The sequence below is a fragment of the Polypterus senegalus genome, chromosome 1 (assembly GCF_016835505.1).
Source record: "Polypterus senegalus isolate Bchr_013 chromosome 1, ASM1683550v1, whole genome shotgun sequence".
In the NCBI taxonomy this organism is placed as follows: domain Eukaryota; kingdom Metazoa; phylum Chordata; class Cladistia; order Polypteriformes; family Polypteridae; genus Polypterus; species Polypterus senegalus.
In genome coordinates, this window is record NC_053154.1 from 40757981 (window position 1) to 40782741 (window position 24761).

Sequence of the window (24761 nt, forward strand, 5' to 3'; positions counted from 1 at the left end):
CTAGGCGCCGTCTCAGTCAGGACCAAGAAAGGGAAAAACAACACTGCGTCCCGTGGAAGGGTATGTGCTAAAACTGATCACTTCTGTATACACTGCTTGCACGTAAGCCGCTTTGGGCAAGGACACTCAATTAGTATATAAGGGAAGGTTTCGCTCTCAGTTTCTTTGGAAGCTCAACTGTGGGGAACGTGCACACCGCCCGGTATTGGACCAGGCTCACGAGTTGATCCTCTGACGAGACTGACAAGTGGGCTCCCTCAGTCTACTGGTCTAGGATGATGGCTCTGGGTCTTTTGATATTACTGTAAGCATAATCTTGTTTCAGTATGTCTATTGTCACTGCATTATATGTATTTGAATGTTGCAATAATTGAATAAATAAATTTTACTAAAATATCGGACCTTCTCTGATTCTTGCCTACTTATTCTTTAACCCCTTAAACCATTTTCCCAAATAAAACAGATCTGTGTGGAGGAGTGGGCCAAAATCCCTGTTGCAGTGTGTGCAAATTTGGTCAAGAACTACAAGAAACGTTTGACCTTTGTAATTGCAAACAAAGGCTTCTGTACCAAATATAAACACTGATTTTCTCAGGTGTTCAAATACTTATGTGCAGCAGTGCAATACAAATAAATTCTTTACAAATCATACAGTGTGATTTCCTGAATTTTTTTTACATTCTGTCTCACACAGTGGAAATGCACCTACAATGTGAATTTCAGACCCCTCCATGATTTCTAAGTGGGAGAACTTGCAAAATCGCAGGGTGTTCAAATACTTATGTTCCTCACTGTAAATGATCTGGAAAGTCAGAGTGCAACTGCTAAATGGGACATGGCCAGCAATTTTTTTTCAGTTGTTTAAACTGACACGGTAGAGCGATGAGATGTGCAACAGCAGTCGGCAAATCGGACATACCACATGATTACAAGTTGCATAGTGTGCCTTAAGTTCAAATATAAGACATGTATGTAAACTACTGAGCTATTGTGCTGTAGGTTTAAAGCAGTATAGGGTAGTGTTTATTACTGGCACACATGGTATAAAATAAAGGTTGTTTACTGCAACAGAATGTGAGAAATCAGTATGATTTACTCTAGTCTAGAATTACAGGCACATATGTAGGAGTGGAATCCGTTTGTTTTGATGATTACTTAGAAGGTCGAGAATATTCTGTTGAATGGTGTGCATGAACTAAATGACCAGGGTTTGGGGTGGGTAGTTGGTTAGGGTATGTTTGTAGGGTTTAAGATGGCTCAAGATCAGATAGTATTGGGTTCGGGTGGGAGATGTACTGCAGATAAACAAATTTGGGAGATGTACTGCAGATAAACAAACAGATTACACTGTACATTGACAAGGGTATTGATGTCAAATTAGACTTAAACTGGAATGTTTGGAATTTAAACAAACGGGGGTGATTATGTCTTAAACAGGGCATCAAGCTGCCACACATATTAGTGGATGCTGGGTAATGCGATTTCTCCAGCAAACAGCCTTTCCCAATCGGGCTAATACACTGGTGGAGTTCTGTACGACCGAATTCCAGAGTGGGTCGGCCTCGCTGTGAAATTCGTTTTGTGGATGGAAATCAACGACATCAAGTGCTGTGTGTTTAAACAGGGGATTCCCAGGCTATCTGAAAGGGCTCCGCAGGCACATCGGAGCTCGGGGCCCATTGCTTCCCGATGCTCGAAAAAGCCAAAATAGCCGAGGGCAGCCCGTGCTGGCCTGGACAAAGGGAGCTCCATTACCTGCGGGCAGGTAGCGAGCACAGCAAGCCACCCCGCGCGCTCGTCCCCTGTAATGCGCTCCACGCCATAAACGCGCACACTTCCTTCGTCCGTTAGCGGGGAGACTCACCTTCTGCTGGTTGTCGCTGGAGACTTTGAGCAGTGCCGTTTTGGACATGTCGTCGGTGTCGAGGTCTACTGTCGAGGTGAGTGTGGCGCGTGCAGGAGCGGCTTCGCGGCGCTTTCGCTTTCATTTTCACTTGGCTGAGCCAACCTCGCACAAATGGGGCGTAGGAGTAGCGGTTGGGGGGCGGGGGGACGGAGCCTTGAGACTTGTGACAATGAGCTTTCACTTCAACTTAATACGCCTGTTGCACACTTGCTAATCTTACAGTAAAATCATGATATAGTTCTTACGTGTGAAGCGCCAACATAGTTTACCGAGCTGTCCGCCCCCCAGATTCCGAAACTTGTAAGTTTCACTTACAAAACAGTTTATTTCGAAAGAGGATGTGCTGCTGCACCGTGACTCGACGGATTTCTTCGCCGGTAGGCCATGAGGCCTGTCATTCGATCTCTTTGTGAGCACCGGCAGCAGGTGCAAATGAACACGTTGGCAGACTGTGGAAGGTGATGATCAAAGTGTGCTGCTTTTGTCGCATTAAACCGGGGTTATTTGAGGCAATTTGAAAGTTGTAAAAAATGTATAGTTATTATAGTAGTCTGATGGGACTCAGTGGTACAGTTGTTAGCGCTGCTGCGTCATTGCTGCGGGGTCCTGACTATTATTTCTGGTCTGGGCACCTCAGTTAATGTGTTCTCCGTGTATTTAGATAGATTGTGCAGTTTATTTGTGAATTTGGAAATTGGTGTTTTACTGAAAAACAATAGGTTTGTGTCCCAGGTCCTCCCTGCATGGAGTTTGCATGTTCTCCCTGTGTCTTCTTGGTTTCCTACGTGTGCTCCTGTTGCCGTCCACCGTTCAAAGACATGCAGGTTAGGTAGTTTGGCCTTAGGGTGTGGGTGGGTGTTTGCTTTGCGATGGACTTACATACTGTCCAAGGGTTGTTCCTGCCTTGTGCACAATGTAAGCAGGGTTAGGCTCCAGCCCCCACCCCACACAACCCTCTTCTGGATTAAGGAGGTTAGAAAATGATGTGACATGAAGTATGCCAAGGTCCTGTTTTGTGGACAGTTTTTTACTCTATTATATGTCCAGCTTTATTTTTATTTTACTTTTAAAGCTGATGACCTTGATAAATTGTCTGTTGTATTTGAATGTTTAACTACCATAAAGTGTTGGATAGTTGATAATTGTCTTTAACTAAATGAAGGTAAGACCAAGGTACTGTTTGTTGCGCCTGGAATTTTTTTTTTTTAAGATTAAGCAGTCAGTCCTTGATTAAGCATTCTTTGAATTCACCCACCCTGAGATTCATAATTTAGGTGTTATTTTTGACCAGACCCTGAGTTTTGAGTCAGATGCGAGATCATTGGCTGTCATGCTTTTTTCATTTAAGAAATGTAGGCAAAATTGAAGACTATTGTGTCTGAGATGGAGATGCTCATTCACGTTTTTATTTCCTCTCATTTGGACTTTTGTAGCAGGCTTTTATCTTATTTGAACAATTCATTGTTGGTCTGTCAGTGTCAATTTATTTATAGAGCACATTTAAAACAACAACAGCAATTCTGTAGCCAAAGTGCTTACAATAAAACCTACAATAAACATAAATAAAATAAATAGAAATAAAGTACAATAAAACAAAATACAACAAGAGTACAAGGAGATAAGGTGCAAGTTGAAGGAAGAGGTGGCGAAGGCTAAAGAAAAGGCATATAATGAGTTGTATGAGAGGTTGGACACTAAGGAGGGATAAAAGGACCTGTACCGATTGGCTAGGCAGAGGGACTGAGCTGGGAAAGATGTGCAGCAGGTTAGGGTGATAAAGATGGAAACATACTCACAAGGGAGGAGAGTGTGTTGACCGGTGGAAAGTGTACTTTGAGAGGCTGATGAATGAAGAGAACGAGAGAGAGAAGAGGTTGGATGATGTGGAGATTAGCAAGGAGGAAGTAAGGACAGCTTTAAAGAGGATGAAAAATGGAAAGGCCGTTGGTACAAATGACATACCTATAGAAGCATGGAGGTGTTATGGGGAGATGGCAATGGTGTTTTTAACGAGATTGTTTAATAGAATCTTGGAAAGTTAGAGGATGCCTGAGGAGTGGAGAAGTGTACTGGAGCAGATATTTAAGAATAAGGGGGATGTGCAGGACTGCAGTAACTACAGGGGAATAAAATTGATGAGCCACAGCATGAAGTTATGGGAAAGAGTAGTGGAAGCTAGGTTAAGAAGTGAGGTGATGATTAGTGAGCAGCAGTATGGTTTCATGCCAAGAAAGAGCACCACAGATGCAATGTTTGCTCTGAGGATGTTGATGGAGAAGTTTATTGAAGGCCAGAAGGAGTTGCATTGCATTTTTGCGGACCTGGAGAAAGCATATGACAGGGTGCCTCAAGAGGAGCTGTGGTATTGTATGAGGAAGTCAGGAGTGGCAGAGAAGTAAGTAAGAGTTGTACAGGATAAGTACGAGGGAAGTGTGACAGTGGTGAGGTCTGTGGTAGGAGTGACAGATGCATTCAAGTTGGAGGTGGGATTACATCAGGGTTTGGCACTGAGCCCTTTCTTATTTGCAATGGTGATGGACAGGTTGACAGACAAGATTAGGCAGGAGTCCCCGTGGACTATAATGTTTGCTGATGACATTGTGATCTGTAGCGATAGTAGGGAGCAGATTGAGGAGACGCAGGAGAGGAGAGGAATGAAGGTTGGTAGGAACAAGACAGAATACATGTGTGTAAATGAGAGGGAGGTCAGTGGAATGGTGAGGATGCAGGGAGTAGAGTTGGCAAAGGTGGATGAGTTTCAATACTTGGGATCAACAGTACAGAGTAATGGGGATTGTGGCAGAGAGGTGAAAAAGAGAGTGCAGGCAGGATGGAATGGGTGGAGAACAGTCAGGAGTAATTTGTTGACAGACGAGTATCAGCAAGAGTGAAAGGGAAGATCTACAGGACAGTAGTGAGACCAGCTATGTTATATGGGTTGGAGACGGTGGCACTGACCAGAAAGCAGGAGAAAGAGCTGGAGGTGGCAGAGTTAAAGATGCTAAGATTTGCATTGGGTGTGACGAGGATGGATAGGATTAGAAATGAATACATTAGAGGGTCCGCTCAAGTTGGACGGTTGGGAAACAAAGGCAGAGAGTTGAGATTGTGTTGGTTTGGATATGTGCAGAGGAGAGATGCTGGGTATATTGGGAGAAGGATGCTAAGGATAGAGCTGCCAGGGAAGAGGAAAAGAGGAAGACCTAAGTGAAGGTTTATGGATGTGGTGGGTGTAACAGAACAAGATGCAGAGGACAGAAAAATACGGAGGAAGATGATCCACTGTGGCAACCCCTAACAGGAGCAGCCGAAAGAAGAAGTAGTAAGTTAAAGAAAAAGATAGCAGATGACTAAGAGTAGGGAAATCATCAGTATCAGTGAAGATCACTGAAAGCTAGGGAATAGAAATGAGTCTTCAATCTCGTTTTAAGCAGTTCAGTTGGAGGTGTAATGAGGTAAATAGTTTCATAGATAGGGTGTAGCAGCCGCAAAAGCCCTGTCCCCCTTAGTTTTACATTTAGTACGAGGGAAAATAAGGGACAACTGACCAGTAGATCTAAGCTCTCTGGATGGCTGGTGTAAATGCACAATTCAGATAAATAGGCAGGAGCAAACCTATGTAATGATGTAAAAACTAGTCAAAATTTACAGGCAGCCAGTTTAAGAAGCTTATATTGGAAAAACAGAATCAAACTTTCTTGCCCTAACCAAAAAACAAGCAGCAGCATTCTCAGCTGAACTGAACTGTTGTCAGTCAATTCAAAATTCGACTGCAACGTTTTTAACAAGAACAAGCATAAGGTTCCATATTACTCTCATTTTTTGGAAATATATTGGATTCCAATTAATTTTAGAATTAATTTTAAAATTCTTGCGCTTGCATATCATGCCATGCTTTACCAAGCTCCTGAATTTGTGGTAGGACTTCTTCATCCTCAGTCTCTAAGTCAGTCAGTTAGTCTGGTTAATTGTAGGCTTTATTTAAGACTAGCAAAATACCCGCGCTTCGCAGCAGAGAAGTAGTGTGTTAAAGAAGTAATGAAAAAGAAAAGGAAACATCTTGAAAATAATGTAACATGATCGTCAATGTAATTGTTTTGTCACTGTCATGAGTGTTGCTGTTATATATAATATATATACATACATACACACACACACACATTTTATATATATATATATATATATATATATATATATATATATATATATATATATATATATATATTTATTTATACACGGTGGGATTCAAAAGTTTGTGCAACCTTGTTAATAGTCATTATTTTCCTGTATAAATCGTTGGGTGTTACGATAAAAAATGTCAGTTAAATATATCATATAGGAGACACACACAGTGATATTTGAGAAGTGAAATGAAGTTTATTGGATTTACAGAAAGTGTGCAATAATTGTTCAAACAAAATCAGGCAGGTGCATAAATTTGGGCACCACAAAAAGAAATGAAATCAATATTTAGTAGATCCGCCTTTTGCAGAAATTACAGCCTCTAAACGCTTCCTGTAGGTTCCAATGAGAGTCTGGATTGTGGATTAAGGTATTTTGGGCCATTCCTCTTTACAAAACATCTCTAGTTCATTCAGGTTTGATGGCTTCCGAGCAAGGACAGCTCTCTTTAACTCATACCACAGATTTTCAATTATATTCAGGTCTGGGGACTGAGATGGCCATTCCAGAACGTTGTACTTGTTCCTCTGCATGAATACCTTAGTGGATTTTGAGCAGTGTTTTGGGTCGTTGTCTTGTTGAAAGATCCAGCTCCGGCGCAGCTTCAGCTTTGTCACTGATTCCTGGACATTGGTCTCCAGAATCTGCTGTTACTGAGTGGAATCCATGCGTCCCTCAACTTTGACAAGATTCCCAGCCCTGCACTGGCCACACAGCCCCACAGCATGATGGAACCACCACCATATTTTACTGTAGGTAGCAGGTGTTTTTCTTGGAATGCTGTGTTCTTTTTCCTCCATGCATAACACCCCTCGTTATGCCCAGATAACTCAATTTTAGTTTCATCAGTCCACAGCACCTTATTCCAAAATGAAGCTGGCTTGTCCAAATGTGCTTGAGCATACCTCAAGCGGCTCTGTTTGTGCTGTGGGCGGAGAAAAGGCTTCCTCTGCATCACTCTCGCATACAGCATCTCCTTGTGTAAAGTGCGCCGAATGGTTGAACGATGCACAGTGACTCCATCTGCTGCAAGATGATGTTATAGGTCTTTGGTGCTGGTCTGTGGGTTGACTTTGACTGTTCTCACCATTCGTTGCTTCTGTCTATCCGAAATCTTTCTTGGTCTGCCACTTCGAGCCTTAACTTGAACTGAGCCTGTGGTCTTCCATTTCCTCAATATGTTCCTAACTGTGGAAACAGACAGCTTTAATCTCTGGGACAGCTTACTCTATCCTTCCCCTAAACCATGATGGTGAACAATCTTAAAAATAGCAAAATACCCACGCTTCACAGCGGCGAAGTACTGCCTTAAAAGTTTTATCAAGAAGAAAATTAAACCTTTTTAAACTGAGGGAAAATATACCAATAATTATTTGTTAAGGATCTCTTTGTATACCACATTGTCAGTTCGGCCCTCCGGTTGTAATATGACCAAGCTGTGCGCTAAGCTTACTCTTAAGCATGCAAGTACAGTTGGCCATGTGAACAGTAATCTTGTTTCAAATCTCACAGTTTGGATTGCTGCTGTCATAATCGGTTTGTGTTTCATGGTTTGTTTCAATTACGACAGTATTTGTAGGACTTGTGTTGAAGTGACATTCAGCATCTGTCAAGCGTTGTAAGTATACAACCAGTTTCATCGATAACTTCACATCCAGCTTTTGAAAGTTTAAACATTCATAAACATCAAAGTGTCTACTACTGAAATCGTCACCTGTCAATCTAAGATGTTTAAGAGGCATTGGCGGTTGTCCAAAGGTGTAAAATATTTGGTCATTTCGGTACACTTGAAAGTAACAACCGAACAATTCAGCGGCATCCATCAAATCACATGCAGATGCATAGGTGAAGGGCTTAAGCATTTCACTCTTATAGTGCTCCTGTGTAGTATAATTATCTCCTGTACCGTCATCAGTCCACACCTTGAACCTGTCCCAGTCATTCAATACATAAGACACAATGTTACTCCACATATCAAGAGTGAGCATGATATGGCCGTGCAATATGTAACAAAGAGAATGGAAAAGATAGGTGCCATCTCCGGGCATGGAAACCACTCGGTAAGTGACAGTTCTTTGATGGATGGTGATCACCTCGATAGACATGTTAATGCGGGTACGGTTGGAATGATAAAGGAAATTTATCTGAAGCACATATGCTCCTTCTATTTTAAAATCTGCAAACCTGGAGCTTGTTTTTAAACTCTGTCTGAGGCATTGCATGAATGTCTTTTTTTTTTTCTTTATTTAAATAAATTTACAGGTAAAATTCCATTACAACGAACTGCCAGAGACCTAAAAAATTTTAGTTTTAATGAAATTCTGTATTTGTTGTTATAGTGTTTCTTTAACTTGCGTTCAGGCGTTTACAATCATTTCAATAGCTTTTTTTACGTTAATTTTAATCTTCTCCTGTCTACAAGTTATGCTAGCTTCTCCTGTCTACAAGTTATGCTAACGAGAAATTTTCTCAGCATTTCCTTGCAATAATACACTTTCAGGGTGCGAGTGATGCCCAAACCCAATGGCTGAAGCACTGCTGTGCAATTGGGTGGTAGGAATTCAATGCGAACATTATCTAAATGCGGAAGCATGTTGTGGGCAGCACAGTTCTTAATTAGAAGCCGAATCATCCTTTTCTTCTTCATCATATTGTAAGGTTTCTGAACTCTTTTGGGATCCCCCCCACTCAATGGGAACGTCACGCTGAAGTGCGTCCCAAAGCACAATTGCTGCGTATGTGTAAGATTGTTTGTCTGTTGCCAGGGTGGGGCAACAGCAGGCTCACAGCGGTGCAGTGAGGCACCACAGAAGCGAATCCTAAAAGATTGGGGTTGCGCTATAAATCCCTGTCTTACTTTAGCAAAACCAGCTTTATTCAGCTTGAAACGGCAAGAGCACGGTTATTTATTGTAGTGTGATCTCCCTTTCTCCTACACACAGACACAGCAGTCAGGCAGGGTTGTGGCCAGGTTAGTGGCCAAGTAATACTGTTCCCTGCATTTACAATGTACCTTGCATCACCCATTGAGATCTTTTCTGTTTGCTTCGGCAGTGAGCCGCCCCAGCGCTGTGAGCCTGCTGTTGTCCTGGCAATGGATAAACAGTCTTCCACAGACATGGTGATTACACTTCAGGACGCTCTTTGGCTTATTGTCCAGTTGGAGGAGGTCCCAAGAGAGTTTAGAAACCTCACATTTTCTTGAATGAGTACTGCATTAATAGAAATGTTTCTTGAACGAGCATCACTGAACCACATAAAAACTGCTTTTACGACGTCTTAAAATGCAGCAGTTCGCATACATTTGTGACCCAAGATTTTTCTTCTTTTTTTTTTTATTCGGTCTTTCAAGAAAGTTGACAGTGTCAATGGCAAAATTCCGAATTCACTGGCAACGTCTTTTTTCTTCTTGCCGCAATCGAGAGCTGCAAAAATGTAAAGTTTTTTTTTCCCTAATATGAACTGTTATTGTTTTTTCGTGTCTGCCGTCTCTATAGGAGGGTGACAATGAGTTAAATTCCAATGGATGTTTTTCAAATGTTGACGAGCAATAAGCAAAAGGTATCACTGAAAACCATAGAAAACAAAAACAGCAAAAAAAACAGTACGAGGAAAGTTCGAAAAAATAATTTTTTTTACAGTGCTTCTGTTTGGGGATCGTTGTGCACAACTGAGCTGCAACCACAGAACTAACTGCTCTGTGGACGATTCATTCAGGCATTTCAAGGTCTTTTGGGCACTTTATAATGAAAGTATCTGCTGAATGTACTTCGTAGTAACAAGATTTCTATAGAATCATGTCATATGGGGAAACTGTCGGGACCATAAAAATGCTTTATTGTAATGAAAATTTCATTGTAGAGATATTCATCGTAACGGAATTTTACCTGTAGTTAGTGGGTGAAGTATTGCATTTAATTCATTTGCTATCCGCTGCTCATTTTCAAAGATCACTTTCAGTACGTTTATGGGGTTTATTAGATCTGTTTATTATTTTTTTTTTTCAGTTTCCTTTTTAATCTTTTGAAAAAAAAGTTTATAATATACATTGTATATGGTATTTTTTAGGATGTTTTTAATTTTTTTGTAGAGGCATCTTTTAAGTGTTACAATTTTACAATTTTTTTAAATTCATGTAGGCTATTTCTTCAGTCCTTTCATTTTATTTCTTTTTATAATAATTCTGTTGTGGGTCTGGATTGCAGTTTCTTTCATTTTACACTTGGGAGAGGATTTAATCTTTAATTAATTACTCACTCAGACTGAAATCTAGCATTCATCATTTTCCCCAAAGGTAATGCTAAAGATAAATCCAGATCTATCTTCCTCTGGAAGAAAATGCTCTTTTATAATAAAGTGTGAAAGTAAATCCAGCATTCACTGTGCTTGTCAGAAATTGTAGATATATCTACAAATAGTCCAGCTTACAACAATAAAATTAGAACAGCAACTTCAGACTTGGATGTATCTGATGTATTGTAGGTCCAAGAACTTACACTTCTGTTGTGTGGATAACTGACACTGTGAACATGTTTAAAATTAGTTGAACATTGAATACCAGCACATTTTTCTGATAAGGAAAGACAGACACTCTCATTTTTCCACCACAAAGACATTACACATGCTTCTTGGTTGATATTTAGAGGTGAAGTAAGACAGGCCTCACTGTGGACATCCAGGCTTCCTCTGACCATCAAAGGGTTAACAGGGAAGCACTAACTGCAGCCAAGAGTATGTAATCTTGGCAGAATAATAGAAAGTGTCCACGATAACCCAAGGGTTTCGTTCTCTGTAGTTAATAAACTACTTGAACCTGCAACTGGCCCAATTACCTCCTCTACTGAAGTCTGTGAAATATTCCTCCACTTTTTCCACAATAAAGTTCAAATCTATATAATTTGACTAACATAAATCCATCATCCATTTATATCATTCCCTGTCTTCCCACTCCATCCACCTTTTTTTCTAAATTTTCACCAGTCACATCTGCATTTGTTAACAACCTGCTTTGTAAGATGAGGCTTACTATTGTGTACTGGACCCCATCCCCACCACACTTCACAAATCCGGCCTTCATGCGATAATGCAACTTTACGACAATAATAAATACATCCCTTGACACTTGCTTTGTGCCAGCAATTTTTAGGATTGTTTCTGTAACGCCAGTTTTATAAAAAGTCTTATCTTGATGCTGACAATCTTAACAATTTTTGTCCCATCTTTCCCTTACCTTTCCTGTGAAAAGTTCTCGAGCATGTTGTAGCCTCCCAGCTCACCAATAGCTTAACTTCTAATAATTTGTTGAAATCCTTTCAGTCTGGTATCAGGGCACAACTGCTCTGGGTAACCAGCGATTTTCTTGTGGCAGCAGACTCTGGACAAAACAGCATATTAATTCTGTTAGATCTTAGTGCAGCATTTGACACTGTTAGACATGACATTCTACTGTTCAGAACAGAGAACATGCTGGGTTTCTCTGGCACTGCCCTCCAATGATTTAAGTCCTATCTGACTGACAGGCAAGACTTTGTTAGTCTTGGCAACAGCAGATCCAGCTCAGCGCCAGTCACACAAGGGGTTCTTCAGGGCTTTATCCTCGGCACTGTGCTCTTCTGTATCTATATGCTTCCCCTTGGCCATATCCCTTGGGATTAATAAAGTATCTATCTATCTATCTATCTATCTATCGTAGCTATGGACTGGGTTATCATTTTTATGCAGATGATGCTCAACTCTATTTCAATGTTAAAAGTGAAACTTCATCAGGGCTTTCTCAGATCACAACTTGCCTCAGTGAAATTAAAACTTGGGATGGAGCAGAACTGTTGCAAAAAATTGCAACTGCAACAAAACTGAATTCCTGCAAATTGGCAGTAAAGCACAACTTAAGAAAATGAGCAGTGATCTCATCAGACGTTGGATTCTTCCCTTTCTTATTCTGCCCACATTAAGAAACTTCCTTACTGTCACCTCTACAACATATCCCATGTTTGCTCATTCCTCTCCTTTTCTAATGCTGAGAAATCTGTCCATGCTTTTATCACATCCCGCATCGATTACTATACTCCCTACTGGCAGGTGCCACTTTTGATCTTCTATCACAGCTCCAGTTAATTCAAAGCTCTGCTGTAAGAGTCCTAACACAAACCATCAACAGCGAGCACATAGCACTCATAAAGCTTTGTATCCACTGTCTCCCTTTGTCTAGAATATGAAATGGTATTATTAACCTACAAAACTTTAAATGCCCTTGCACCAGACTACATAAGTGACCTTCTCCATCACTATGCTTTTGTTCGCCCACTAAGGTCCTCTGATTCTGGCAATCTTGTTGTGTCCCACACTAACCTGCACTCTGTGGTTGACAGGGCCTTTAGCTGTATAGCACCCAGACTTTGGAATAACCTCCCGAAATTAATTAGATCAGGTAATTCAATTCATTCTTTTAAAAAACAACTTAAAAATCATATGTTTAGGAGGGTGTTTAACCTTCTTAGCGTTGCATTATATTCCAAAAAAACATGTAAAAAGCATTGTATTTTTTGTCATGAAAAATTATATATTTATTAAATCTCAAAGTATAATAGTGATACAAATAATAATGGTAATGATGAATACAAATAAAAATATGAACTGAACAATAATAACAAAAATAATAGTAATAATAATACTGCTATTGATGCCAAAACAGTATATAAATTCAAAATGAGTCCTTTGTGGGGTAAATCTTAAAGCACAGCTAAAGACACAATCCAACATCACAGTCAGGACAGTAATAGCGTGTTTCTTTTTGGAATTTCTTTCCAGATTTGTCAGTTTTTGAACAGCACACAGCACAGGTATGAGTTGGATTGTTTTTTTTTTTTTCTGTTGGAGGTATATAATCAATAAAATGTCTACCAATAAGACGCTCAGGATTGATCCGCAATGTGTAGGGTTGACCGCGTCTCTTTAGCGGTATTGTGGACCGTGGATGTGCAGCAGTGATTTGTTCTACAAGCTGGCATGTAAAGTTTGCATAAGATACAGTTTCTCCAGCTTTTTGTTTGTACAAGACAAATGCATTCCAAATGTACCATTTCACCAGATGACAAAATATCTTTTAGTAGTATTTCTTTATTTGCCTCCACATAACGGGATAGAAAGTCAATTCTTGATCTGCATGATCTATGCCACCCATCGTGCTCTTGTTGTCGGCCACAGCACAAGGCTTCATAACCTGCTTGTTGCCTTTTGCATGTACAGTGACTGTAGCTGCATTATGTGCTAAGAAGACAAACATCTGTCTTGTCTTTTCATTTCAGCGCATTTTACCCTTTTGCCAAGCTACTAGAGTACCTCACTGTAATTTATCTCTGCCAAAGTCTTCAGGCATGCCATGGCGGTTGTGATGCACTGTTACATATGTGTCAGTCTTTCTTTGCAGCAAGATGTCAAATAGCTCTGGTAAAGTATAAAAATTGTCCATGATTACACAGTAACCTTGATCCAGCAGACCATCTTTCAAGGTCAGCATCTATGACGTAGCAACACTGTACTGATTGTATTTCTTTCCAAAGATTGTCCCTTTCCCTATGTACAGAACCGAATTCCAAATGTATCCCGTTTTAGATTCACAAAGCTCGTAAAACTTTATGCCAGATCTTGCTCTTTTTGATGTGATGTACTGTAACCATGACAGTCTGCCCTTATAAGCCATGAGCCATTCATCGATGCTGACATCATGGTCCGGAAAGTAAACACTCTGAAATTTTGCTACGATGGCCGGGTATATCGACTAAATTTTCTTCAGTTTAGGTACTGGATGAGTATTCTCATCAAAGTCTTCATTGTTGGTAAAGTGCAGATACAATATTTCATAATTAGTGAAAACCTACACTCAGATGTAATTTCTTGAAAAAACAGCAGCACTGGCAGCACTTTTACAGCCTGAGTGATTCTCCGTTCTAACGCTTAAGCGAGACGCATCTGTAGAGTTGCCCTAGTGACACTTGGGACTAAAGCTTTTAGCATGGTTTTCGCAGCCCAAGTAATACTTGAGCATTACGCTAAGGAGGCTATCTTAACTTGACATTCTGCCCCCTCTTTCGGACTTCCTCTCTGTTCAGATGCTTTAGTATAATTTGTGTCTGTGTTATATCACAAATTATCTGCTAGGCTTTTCCTTTAGTATTGAATTTAGCATTTTACTCTGGTTTATTGTCTTTTATTCTATTTAATACTTTGTGTATCCTGTATCTATCCGCTTCAGTGTTCTGTTCAGGAAACATTTGTATCCAATTTTACATATACCTGCTGTGTGAAGCACCCTGAGCATAGGAAAGGTGCTATATGAATAAAATGTATTATTATTATTTTTTATTATTATTATTATTATTATTATTATTAAGGTTAGTGTTTTTAATAAATATGATTGTCAATTTTAAAAAAACTGAAATTAATCATTAGTGATGCTGAAATTAGATGTGATTTTTTTCTATTCATTTTGTAAAGCACTTTGAGCTACATTTTTTTTTGTATGATTATGTGCTATATAAATAAATAAATGATTGATTGATTGATTGATTGAACACAAACATTTTGGAAAATGCTGCTAAATATGAAAAAAGGCAAATACCTGTATATATCTTCTTTACCAAAAAATTTCAAGTCTTAATATCTTTTTTTAAAATTTAATGGATTAATAATTTAAATTTGAATATTAAACATGAACAGCATGAAAGAAATAGGGCCACATACCTTGGCATATGGCCTGTAATACAACATGAAACCTAATATTTTTTTTTAAAATTTCTGCCACATTTCACAAAAACATAATTTATGACTGGCACCTTACCCTTCTAAAGAAGCAGAAGTCCTGTATGACTGACTATAAACAAAAATCTGATTAAAAATTAAGTATTTAAATGTAAAATAAAAGTTTTGGTAACAAACTTTTGAATAATGGAATTCAGTTAAATATAAGGTATTACCTCCAGTTAAGAAGCCAGTGTCAATCCAAATCAGTATTTCACTAGGTGGAGGTGTGGAGCTGGACGCAAATTGTAATTTCACAAATTTTACATATTGAGTAAACTTGACTGTGTTCCTTATATTTTGAAAGAGCTTTTTGCATCATTGTAATTTCCACACAACTAACAATGTCTCAGTTCTAGCAGGATTCTTTTCCGTCTTACACCATATGTTGCTGTGAGACAGTGCTCCCCTTTGACCCTAATGTGGATAAGGGTTTTTGAAAATGATGATGGATGGATCATTATTAAATTAATTCAGAAGTGAGGACTCAGATGCACAAGTAAATGATACATTTAATGCTATACGGTATCTGGCTGTTTTTAATTAACTTACTTTCTTTATAGTAGAATGAAACCTCGTCTTCGCCTGTATGCCATTAAACAAACACATTACATATGTGAGAATTTATTTGAAAAGCCAGACATATATATATATCTCTCCGATATACGCTAAGTAAGCTCTACTCCCCTCATTCTCATGACTCTTAAACTTAACAAATCTATGGTCAGGTGATCGTGCTATTCTCTCAAGAGGAGGTGCCAGCAGTTGGTTCATTTTGTTGGTTTAAGACGCACGCTAGAAAAATAGTAAAAACAAAGGAGGCGCTGTTGTTCGGCACATACAGACTAGCTCCGGGCTGCAGATAAACATACTTAGACTCCTGTACCTCTGTTCCGGATGATGTCTGCGCTCTGTAAATCATATGACATAAACACACGATCTGATTGGCTGTTTGGCGAATTTGAGCTATGGAGGTCTGCAGATGGACCACTCTGTTGTACTTGCTCAGTCAGTTCGCTCCGCCCATGTTTGTCGTGAAAACCGAAAGCAAACTCGAATTTACAGAAATGCTTCAGATCCTTTAAGAATGGTCTGTTATGTTAAGGGAAACAACCGGTGACGACTTCGTCTCATTTTGTTTCTCGTTTTAAAAAGTTGTAAGTGAAGCAGTGGTTGCTGTGAGTTTGTAAGTGTAATATTTTTCTCACTACGCTTTCCGTGCTCCCGAACTATGTTGTCTACTGTAAAGTGCAAGAGAAGAGCCTGGAAAAGAGTCGATTTTATTTTGACTAATACCCGTTAGTGACAGGATGGAGAATTCTGATGAATGCAATATAAGCATATTTTTCTGTCAATGATCATTTATGTTAAATTCGATCAATATCACGGATCACGTGAACTTTTATTTAGGAGTGTAATATAGCGGGGAACTTTGCTTTCTGTTCCGAGAAGTGTCTTTTGCCTATTCTTACGACTTTATGTTCAATGTCGCTACTGGAGCAGGTGAACTTCTCAGGTGGATCGATAATGTGCTATCTTAATATCTGTCAATTTAACGAGTGGTCTGTCTATCTGTCTTAACGATTTCTACTAGTTATTTTTTTTTTTCCTTACACTCCAATTCCTATATTTTTGTGATTGCAGCTTACACTCTGATTGATTGACCTATCAAGAAGATGGCCTCCATCAACAGGCAGCGCTTCTCTGAGTTACGAGACAGTGCTGCACTCTCCTTGTCTGCTTTTCCAGGCAGGGACATACAAGAGGCCTTGAGAGTAATGACAGAAGTGTCCCTCCCTCTTTCGGAGAAGTATCAGAAGATCGATGCTGAAAGCGTAATCCATATTAACAAGGTTAGAATTGAACAATAGATATACCGTAATTGAATCTGTTAAATAAAATTTTTCCTTTTATACAAATTAGGGCTTAAATGTTCAAAAAAGTTTGGAAACCAGAGGTAAAGTACAAGTGAACTGTGATTACAGTGCCATCAACGTACACTTAAAAGGTATCACCTGACTTACCAGAGTGTGTTTGCCAGATTAGCTAACCTCATATGATTTAATAAGGCTTTCAAGAGACCTATACCATAGGCTTCCAGTTTTAAGGAGCTACATATCTTGGTAATAGAGATAATCTGTTTCCGGTATGGCACTAGACAGCAATCAATTAAGACAGTAACACACACATTTATCCACAGTAGATGGGGGTTGGAATTTTTGTTATCATTGTTACTGTTAATGGCAGAGTGGTGGAATCAACTTTTTGAGTGAGTGTGATCTAGATATTGAAATTGTTTTTGTCTTATTACAATTGCAGGGAACAATCTAAAATGCACCACCTGGATATTTGTTATTGGTTTCCATAAGCTTTATAAGTGGATTTACTTGTGTATAGGCAATGACTGGAAGAAATAAGTATGGGTATATTGTGCCTATGGCTAGATATGCTGTGAAATGGTAGACTACTTGAGGCTGAGGATATATTACAATTAGGGATAGGGTTTTTGTTGGCACACGGGCAGGAAGAGAGAGACTTGTTTAGGGTAATACACCAAACTGGTGGCAGCTATTGAACCGGCAAACTTTAAAAGTGGTTTAAAGTGCAGCACCTTCACTACTAACCTACACCTCCTACTTACTAGTGGTGTTTTAGGTTAGGAAATCAACCAAAAATGCACCTTTTTCAGATGTGGAAGAAAAATAATATTGATAAACTTACCATGTTTTTATGTCTCCAGCCATATCAACATATTAGCTTTAATGTCTTATAAACATTGTAATTAAAGTAGATATTTATTTGCTGTATTTTAAGTATTATGTACGTTACCTATCCCTCTAATGCTGCTTTTAATTCTATTTGCGCCAAAATTATCTTGAATAACAGTATTCTGAGGTAATAAACGCCTGTTAACCCTTTTCTAGCTTGAATAAATCAGTGGTGGTTACCATATTAATGAAAAGGAATAGTTTATTTTTATTGATTTTTCCTCTATGCTTGTTCCTTTTCTTCGCTGTTGTTGTTGTCTTCTCTCACCTTCCCTCTATTTCACTTACTACTGTGTCTACTTTCTACCAAGGCATTGTCCTTTTTCTCCCAGCTCCATGTTTGAATGTCTTGGCAGTGAACTACAATTTATACTAAATTGTATAGGTTGTAGGATGTCTTCCTAAATCCTAGTAGTGCCCTCATAGTGTATTTTCTACCCCAGAGAATACATGATCCAAAACCCGTTTGACTTCTGCAGGGCAACTGTCTTTAGTGACACTTGCTGGGACAATGTTTCTCCACCCCCGAGACATGGCAACGCTTAATAAATCCCTTTGTGTTCTTCATTGCTCATGCTAAAGAGGTGCAGTGGCTATAAGGTTTTGTTCTAATTTCTTAATTGGAATTTAATTACATTTAATTAACAATGACAGCAACAGTTATTTCTGTAGTACATTTTCATACACAGAATATTGCTCAGTATTTCATTCAAAATTAGACAACTTGTGTCATTTGATATTTAAAACAGTGACATTTTTATTTTAATTGGAAAATGAACCGAATTTCACTGTGAGTGTGGAAACATTTATTTTTAAATATTTTAATGAAATGTCTCTTTTGATTCCTTTGTTTCCTCAGTTCCGTGTTCTCTAATTTTGATGTGTTCTTCAACATTCATCTAGAGTTGATTCTGCATTGTTTTCATTTGTTCTAAGGTTCTATTTTTTATTGCACTCATTAGTCTTCATGATGTATATTACATTGTTTATTACATTAGATGTTACATTCCATAAATGTTATTTCTGTGCAAAATGCAGCATAATGTTATCTGCTGTGAATGAGGCTATACAAAAATAAAGCTTAATTGAAATTCGATTCAGTCATTTTTCTTGACCCACACTGTGTATCTTGTTTAATAAATTTGAAACAATTAGCTGCTCTTGTCCATAAGGACAGTTAATGAAGAACATTGAAATATGCCACTTCAAAATGTTGATGAGAAAAGACGCAATGTATCTCATTACATTAACATAATGTCATTTAAAGTTGGGTTACATTAAAGCAGTAGATGCTTTGGCACAAACCTCTGGATATAAAGAGCTGCTGTTAAGATTTGCAAGATACAATTTCCCATTAATGTGCTTGTATTCTGTGATCATTATATACTTGCTGTTTTATGTTAGTTTACAACATGATGCAGAGGGCTAAAGGAACAATAAGACACTTTGAAAATCTTGAAATAAAGCTTCTCTTCAGTGCAACAAAATAAATAAAATAAAAATAGATAAATGTATCTGGCATCACTAATGGCAAAGGGTAACCTATCTATTTAAATTTGTCTGCTCTCTAGGTAACCAATGATAGAATGTAGTTTTCAACTTCAGATTAAACTATTAAAGTATGGAAATGCCATATGGCACTTTTCCACATACATCAGGAACCAAAATGAGACTGAATGTCTGGTTCCAGGTATTTTTTTTTTTAATTAAAAGTAATTTTAAAGGAAGCATTATTTGTACTTTCATTACATCATACTGAAGAAATTAATAATTATTCAAACATATAGATGAAATTACTGAGCACTGCACAGAATGCTCATTTCTGAACACTATAATGACTGCTGTAAATTTTTGGTCTTCGGTCCAGTACACTTGTTAACTGATTTTTACATGCAAAGTGAGAATTAAACAAAAACATTTTCAACCAGCTAAAATGAGTATGTGCAGAGATGGCACACAGAGCATACGGCTTTGAATACTGTGCTGTTACGTGCATGTGGACACAGGCTACAACCAACCGTGAATGCACCATTATCTCTTTAAGAAATACTTTATTTGGCACAAAGTTTGATGGTTGGCTTTAAAATTAAAAAAAACCATTGAGCAAAGACAGGAAGCCTGATTAAGTTCAGGCCACCTCTTTTCAGGTGCTATTGGAGAAGCACTAGTCACTTACTATGTCTTGTTCCTTTTGAAATAAGATAAAAATGTCACTATTGTTGTCATACAGCATGCTGTAAATATCTGTACCTCTTCCATGTACTTTGTGCTTACTTGCGGCAATATTTAATTTGCCAGATGAATGTAGCAAATTAAATCTGTTTACCTCTTGCTGATTATTAGTTAACAACTTCAGTATTTTTTTGGTTTTTTTTGTAAAATTTATGATGGTTTTATTAGAGGTATGTTATAAATAATGAAGATTTACGCATGAAATATCCATATTTTCCATATATATACATGGGTTATAGAGTTCACATTACATGGGCTTCAATGCTCATTAACTGTAAAATGAGATTGTTACAGTAGCATATAATAATAATTATATGTAGTTTTCATTGCTTGTTTATTGCCTTTAAGATGGTTTTACCAGGGCTCTCAACAGCGTTCAACATACTTGAGAAATATGGGCGCAATTTGATGAATCCAAACAAACCAAAATACTGGAGAACAGTTAAGTTTAATAACCCTGTCTTCAAGACAACAGTTGATGCAATTCAGGTATGTGGGTTTATTGAACTTTTTTGACATGCAGCAGAGTTGCTGGGAATTTATTTTTCATTCATAGCTATAACAATAGTAAAATTCATTTTCACAGTAAAATCTAAAGTATGTTACAGCATCACAAAATTACAATCGCAGTAGAAGGTAAAATAGGTTTTTGTGTACTTAATTAGTGACAGCTGTTGCATTACTATGCATTGGTGGTAAAATATTTGTATTTATTTGTTTAGTTTGTTTTTAATTTGGCTTTTGTAATATTTAAAAGAAAAAGTTGTATTTGTCACGTCATTTTTTTATTGCAATTTCGTAATCTTCATAATAGATTTAACTGTATTATTTCTACTTCTTTATTTTTATTTCTTAGGTTTCTCTCCTGTTTTTAATTTTGTTCATTCTAAGTCACTCCATCAAAATTGCAGAACATGCCCGAAAGTCATGACAAAATAAAATATGTTGTAGGTTTTTCCTGTGTTAGCAAATGTTTTATTTTTTAAATGAGATTGTTTGCTTATATTTGTTAATTAGAAGCCTAATGTAATTTGGCTATAAACAATTTGAAGCATATTACTGGAGTTTGTTATATCAATCCTTCTGTTATTTGAACCCATTATTTCAGTCTTGAGTAAAATGAGGGGAAGTGGGAGCCAACCTCGACAGCATTAGGATAAAGAATATAACGCATCTAAGACCATGTGTCAGTTCATCACAAGGCACATTTGCATAACATGTTTGATTTTCTTCTTTGGTCGAAGAGAGCTGACAACCAAATGAACCAATGAATGCTCATCCGGAAGTACAATGGATAGAGTATAGCAACAAGGAATAAGTAACGTGTGTTTTGAATCTCACAAACTGCAGTGAAACTCCTCTACTGTATCTGATGCTTCATATTTTACACTAGCCATGTGCGCCCAACTACGTTGTTAAAGTTGTATGTGAAGGGCTCCCTGCTTAAATGCGGCTGCCAGTCGTGAACTGGGCCCTTTGTCGCACAGCATAATGATTTTTTATAAGGGAAACAAAATTACAAAAGAAAACCCTTGGATATTGATTCGATAGGAACGGCCTACTCGGAATCACTGTCCGAATCGTAATTATGTGGTGGTGTAGGAGCATTTCTGCTTCTGTCCGTTCACAGTCTGTCTCATTTTCACGACGCTGTCGTTTCCTCTCACGGCAGTATACACAGAGCAATGGTTATAAAAGGGGGACACGCAGGTATCCAGGCTCGTTAAAGCATTAATAGGGATCACTTCACTGACATGTGAGCAAGCCACGGTACAACTGTGAGACGCGCAGCACTCGCTGGCTAAAACATAACAATAATAATTTCCGGAACGTGCTGTTACGTTGTCATTCATTTTATCCACTGTCTTTCTTTCATTCATATGTTACGTAGGCACATACCTTTTATCTTTGGCAATCTCATTCTCTAACCAGGCCTCAGGAGCTAACCAGCGTAACACTGTCCACCACCCCTTTCGTTATTCCAGCACATTGTTGACATCCGTGAGTAACAACAACGTACTAAACAGGAGGGTGGTCTACGCATGCGTAGAATTCACAGACAAACAAAGATCAAGATCTAAATGAAGATCTCTTTACTTAATTTAAAGCACAACAATTTGTTTAGTTTGAATGTCTGTTCTTTGAGGTGCGACTGGCGTACTACAGTCTTCAGTAGTATAAGCCTGAAGGAGATTCTTAATGCAATGCCTATGTTTTAGCTGTCTCTCTACTGCCATCTAGTACTTCTTCTTCTAATTCATGTGCTCAATCGGTAATTATGACATGGGCTGCGATTTTCAGTTGTGTAATCTGATATGGTGTTAAAACAAGAACATTGGTAAATCTGACTTGCCCCATGACAAAATGTTACGTAATGTGACATCGACTTTAGCAGTATACATACCTGTTTACCTGTTTATTACATTAAATTAATGCTTCAGATTTTTTAAAACATCATTCTGTGTTGTTAAAAAAATAAAAAAAAAAACGGTAAATGGTAAAGATGTGGGAAAGCCACAACAGAATCACAAGCCATGTTTCTGTGAGTCCGCAGCTTGCATGATAGATGCTTCACAGGATAGTGGTCGATGTAAAGAAGTGTCACTTATGTGTGTCTGAATTGGAGAACTACCTTTCCAAAGAGTAAATATTGAATGATGTGAGTAAAAATAGCTGTATGCATATTAAAAATAAAGTGAGGGATTGAAATTGGTCTGTTTTAAATGATGTAGTAATCTGCAAAAATATATAGCAAGCACCAGGATAATAAAAATGATAAAATTGCATTTGAAGCTCAATTTGTACTCCTTACCTAGGAAAAGGTTTATGTACACTACCAAACAAAAGTTTTAGAGCACCTCAGTTTTTTCAGCTTTTATGGAAATGCATATAGTTTAATTTCTTAATGTTTCATGAAATCAAAGCCTGGAAAAAATAAACAATGGCAAATAAAAAAAAAAAAAACAAGTAAAGGAATCATTAATTGTACAAAATTTACTTCAATTTTTTTATTCATCAAAGTAGCCACATTTTGCTAATATAACAGCATTAATGCCATTAACAGACACTTGGACATGAACCCAGCTTATTCAGGCTTAAAAAGAAAAACATCCAAATAATAAAAAGACTTTGTGACCCACACTTTCCGAACCCCACCTTATTAATCCAACACCCACCCACCCCCACCATTTGCTATATATTGTCTTTGATTCCTGTGTATCTAATCATTTTTTTCCTCTGATGATGAAATATATATATATATATAAATTTTCATAGGTTTGAATCACAATCTGATTATTTGGATTATTGCCTACCAGGTAATGCTTGTGGTTGGTTGGCCAGTCGGCAAACATCCTCCACGTCCTCTTATTTGCGAGAAGCAATCACTATCACTCTAGAGCAGGGATTCTCAAGTCGGTCCTGGGGGCACACTGTGGCTTCAGGTTTGTGTTTCAGTCAGATTCGTAATCAGTGCCAACAACTGATAACATTGATCTCATTGAATTAGCTGCTGGTAGTGTTTTTTTTTCTTCTTCTTGTTCTACATTCAGAAAAGCACAGCAGCATGATTTTTACATTTAGAAATGTTTCTATTTTTGCTATATATTTATATGCTTAACTCTCTTTTGTTGATTTCATTATATTTTGCCCTTTCTCTGTGCAGTTTGTTCCCTTCATTGTATCTTAATAATAACAAAAACAAACACAGTAGACACCAAGGCAAACATCACTGAGTCATTAAAGGCTACAACTACTTTAGCATCACACCCACTAATTAGTAAATAATGTATTAATTTAAACAATCAAAACACCTGGAAAGTAGAGTGAAAATATTGTTAAAATAAACAAATACATTATTCCCATATAATAGCTTAGCACAATTTATTTTTATTTTAACCATACTTAGTTTTCTAATTTCTGTATTTTTCCCAAAAACAAAATCTGGGAAATAACAGCTAACTTAATTATCCCAAGAGTCCAATTAAATACAGAAGCTGGTTGGAACAAAAACCTGCAGCCACGATGGGTCCTCAGGACTGAGTTTAAGAACTACTGCTCTAGAGTTTTTGTATTCATATTGTTCCTGAGTAGATATTTTTTGGTAGAGGTTTCTGTTTGCTTTGCACATCCCAAAGATGTTTAGATTAGAGAATGAGAATGTGCAGTTCAGGGCTAGTTGCTGCCATATTCCCCATCCTACCATTGAAATCCTGAATCTTAAAGTGAATTAAGTGGGTTACTTAAATGGACATAGTAATATATATCTAAATTTTACACATCATGCTTCTTAATATAATTTAATACTTGATTGTTGTTCTTAAATTCCATTGCCCACTCCTAGACTTGCAGGTTTGTAGTTCTTTGTTTCAAGTGTGTTGTGTAATCTACTTGTTGCCACAGTAAGAGCACATTCATTTCCTCAGTTGTATCTGAGCATTTTCAAAATATAATTTCTCCACAACAGTAACTTGTCTTACAGGGAGGACGAGATGTACTGCGACTATATGGTTACACCCAGGAGCAAAAGGATGGACTGAGCTTTCCTGACACAGTGGTGGAACCGGATGTGGCATCTGTGGCTTTGGTGACTCTTGAAGTAATGATGCTTAGATTAGAGTTGGATTTGTTAATCAAGGTAATTCCATTATAGTTTTCTCTTGATTGTAACCTGCCTGAATAGTTATGACTGGTATAGCTTCAAATGTGTAGCCATTGGTGATAAGTGTTTGTATCTCTTTACAGGGTATACATCCAAACCCTGATGCTTTTGATCACCTTATTGAACAAGAAAGTGTTCAGACAACACCATTTGATAAGGTAAGCTTTATAGTACGTGAAGCTTGTAGACTTTAAAATGCTTTTTATATAAATATTTT

The 24761-nt window shown here is 37.9% G+C and overlaps 1 protein-coding gene across 4 annotated transcripts in view; it reads left to right on the forward strand.

Moving 5' to 3' along the window:
- Window positions 1–2067: 2067 nt before the first annotated feature.
- LOC120525397 (E3 ubiquitin-protein ligase RNF31) overlaps window positions 2068–24761 on the forward strand; it is an 82607-nt gene continuing 59913 nt past the window's right edge. Inside the window, exons 1-5 of one of the 4 annotated variants that reach the window (XM_039747663.1) lie at window positions 2068–2364; window positions 16529–16737; window positions 20233–20373; window positions 24365–24520; window positions 24628–24702. In XM_039747663.1, the coding sequence (XP_039603597.1) occupies window positions 16561–16737; window positions 20233–20373; window positions 24365–24520; window positions 24628–24702 (549 nt within the window). In that variant the 5' untranslated portion in view covers window positions 2068–2364; window positions 16529–16560. Of the gene's footprint in view, window positions 2365–15883; window positions 16071–16528; window positions 16738–20232; window positions 20374–24364; window positions 24521–24627; window positions 24703–24761 lie in introns of those variants that run through there. The other 3 variants (XM_039747654.1, XM_039747670.1, XM_039747644.1) reach the window with 3 other exon arrangements.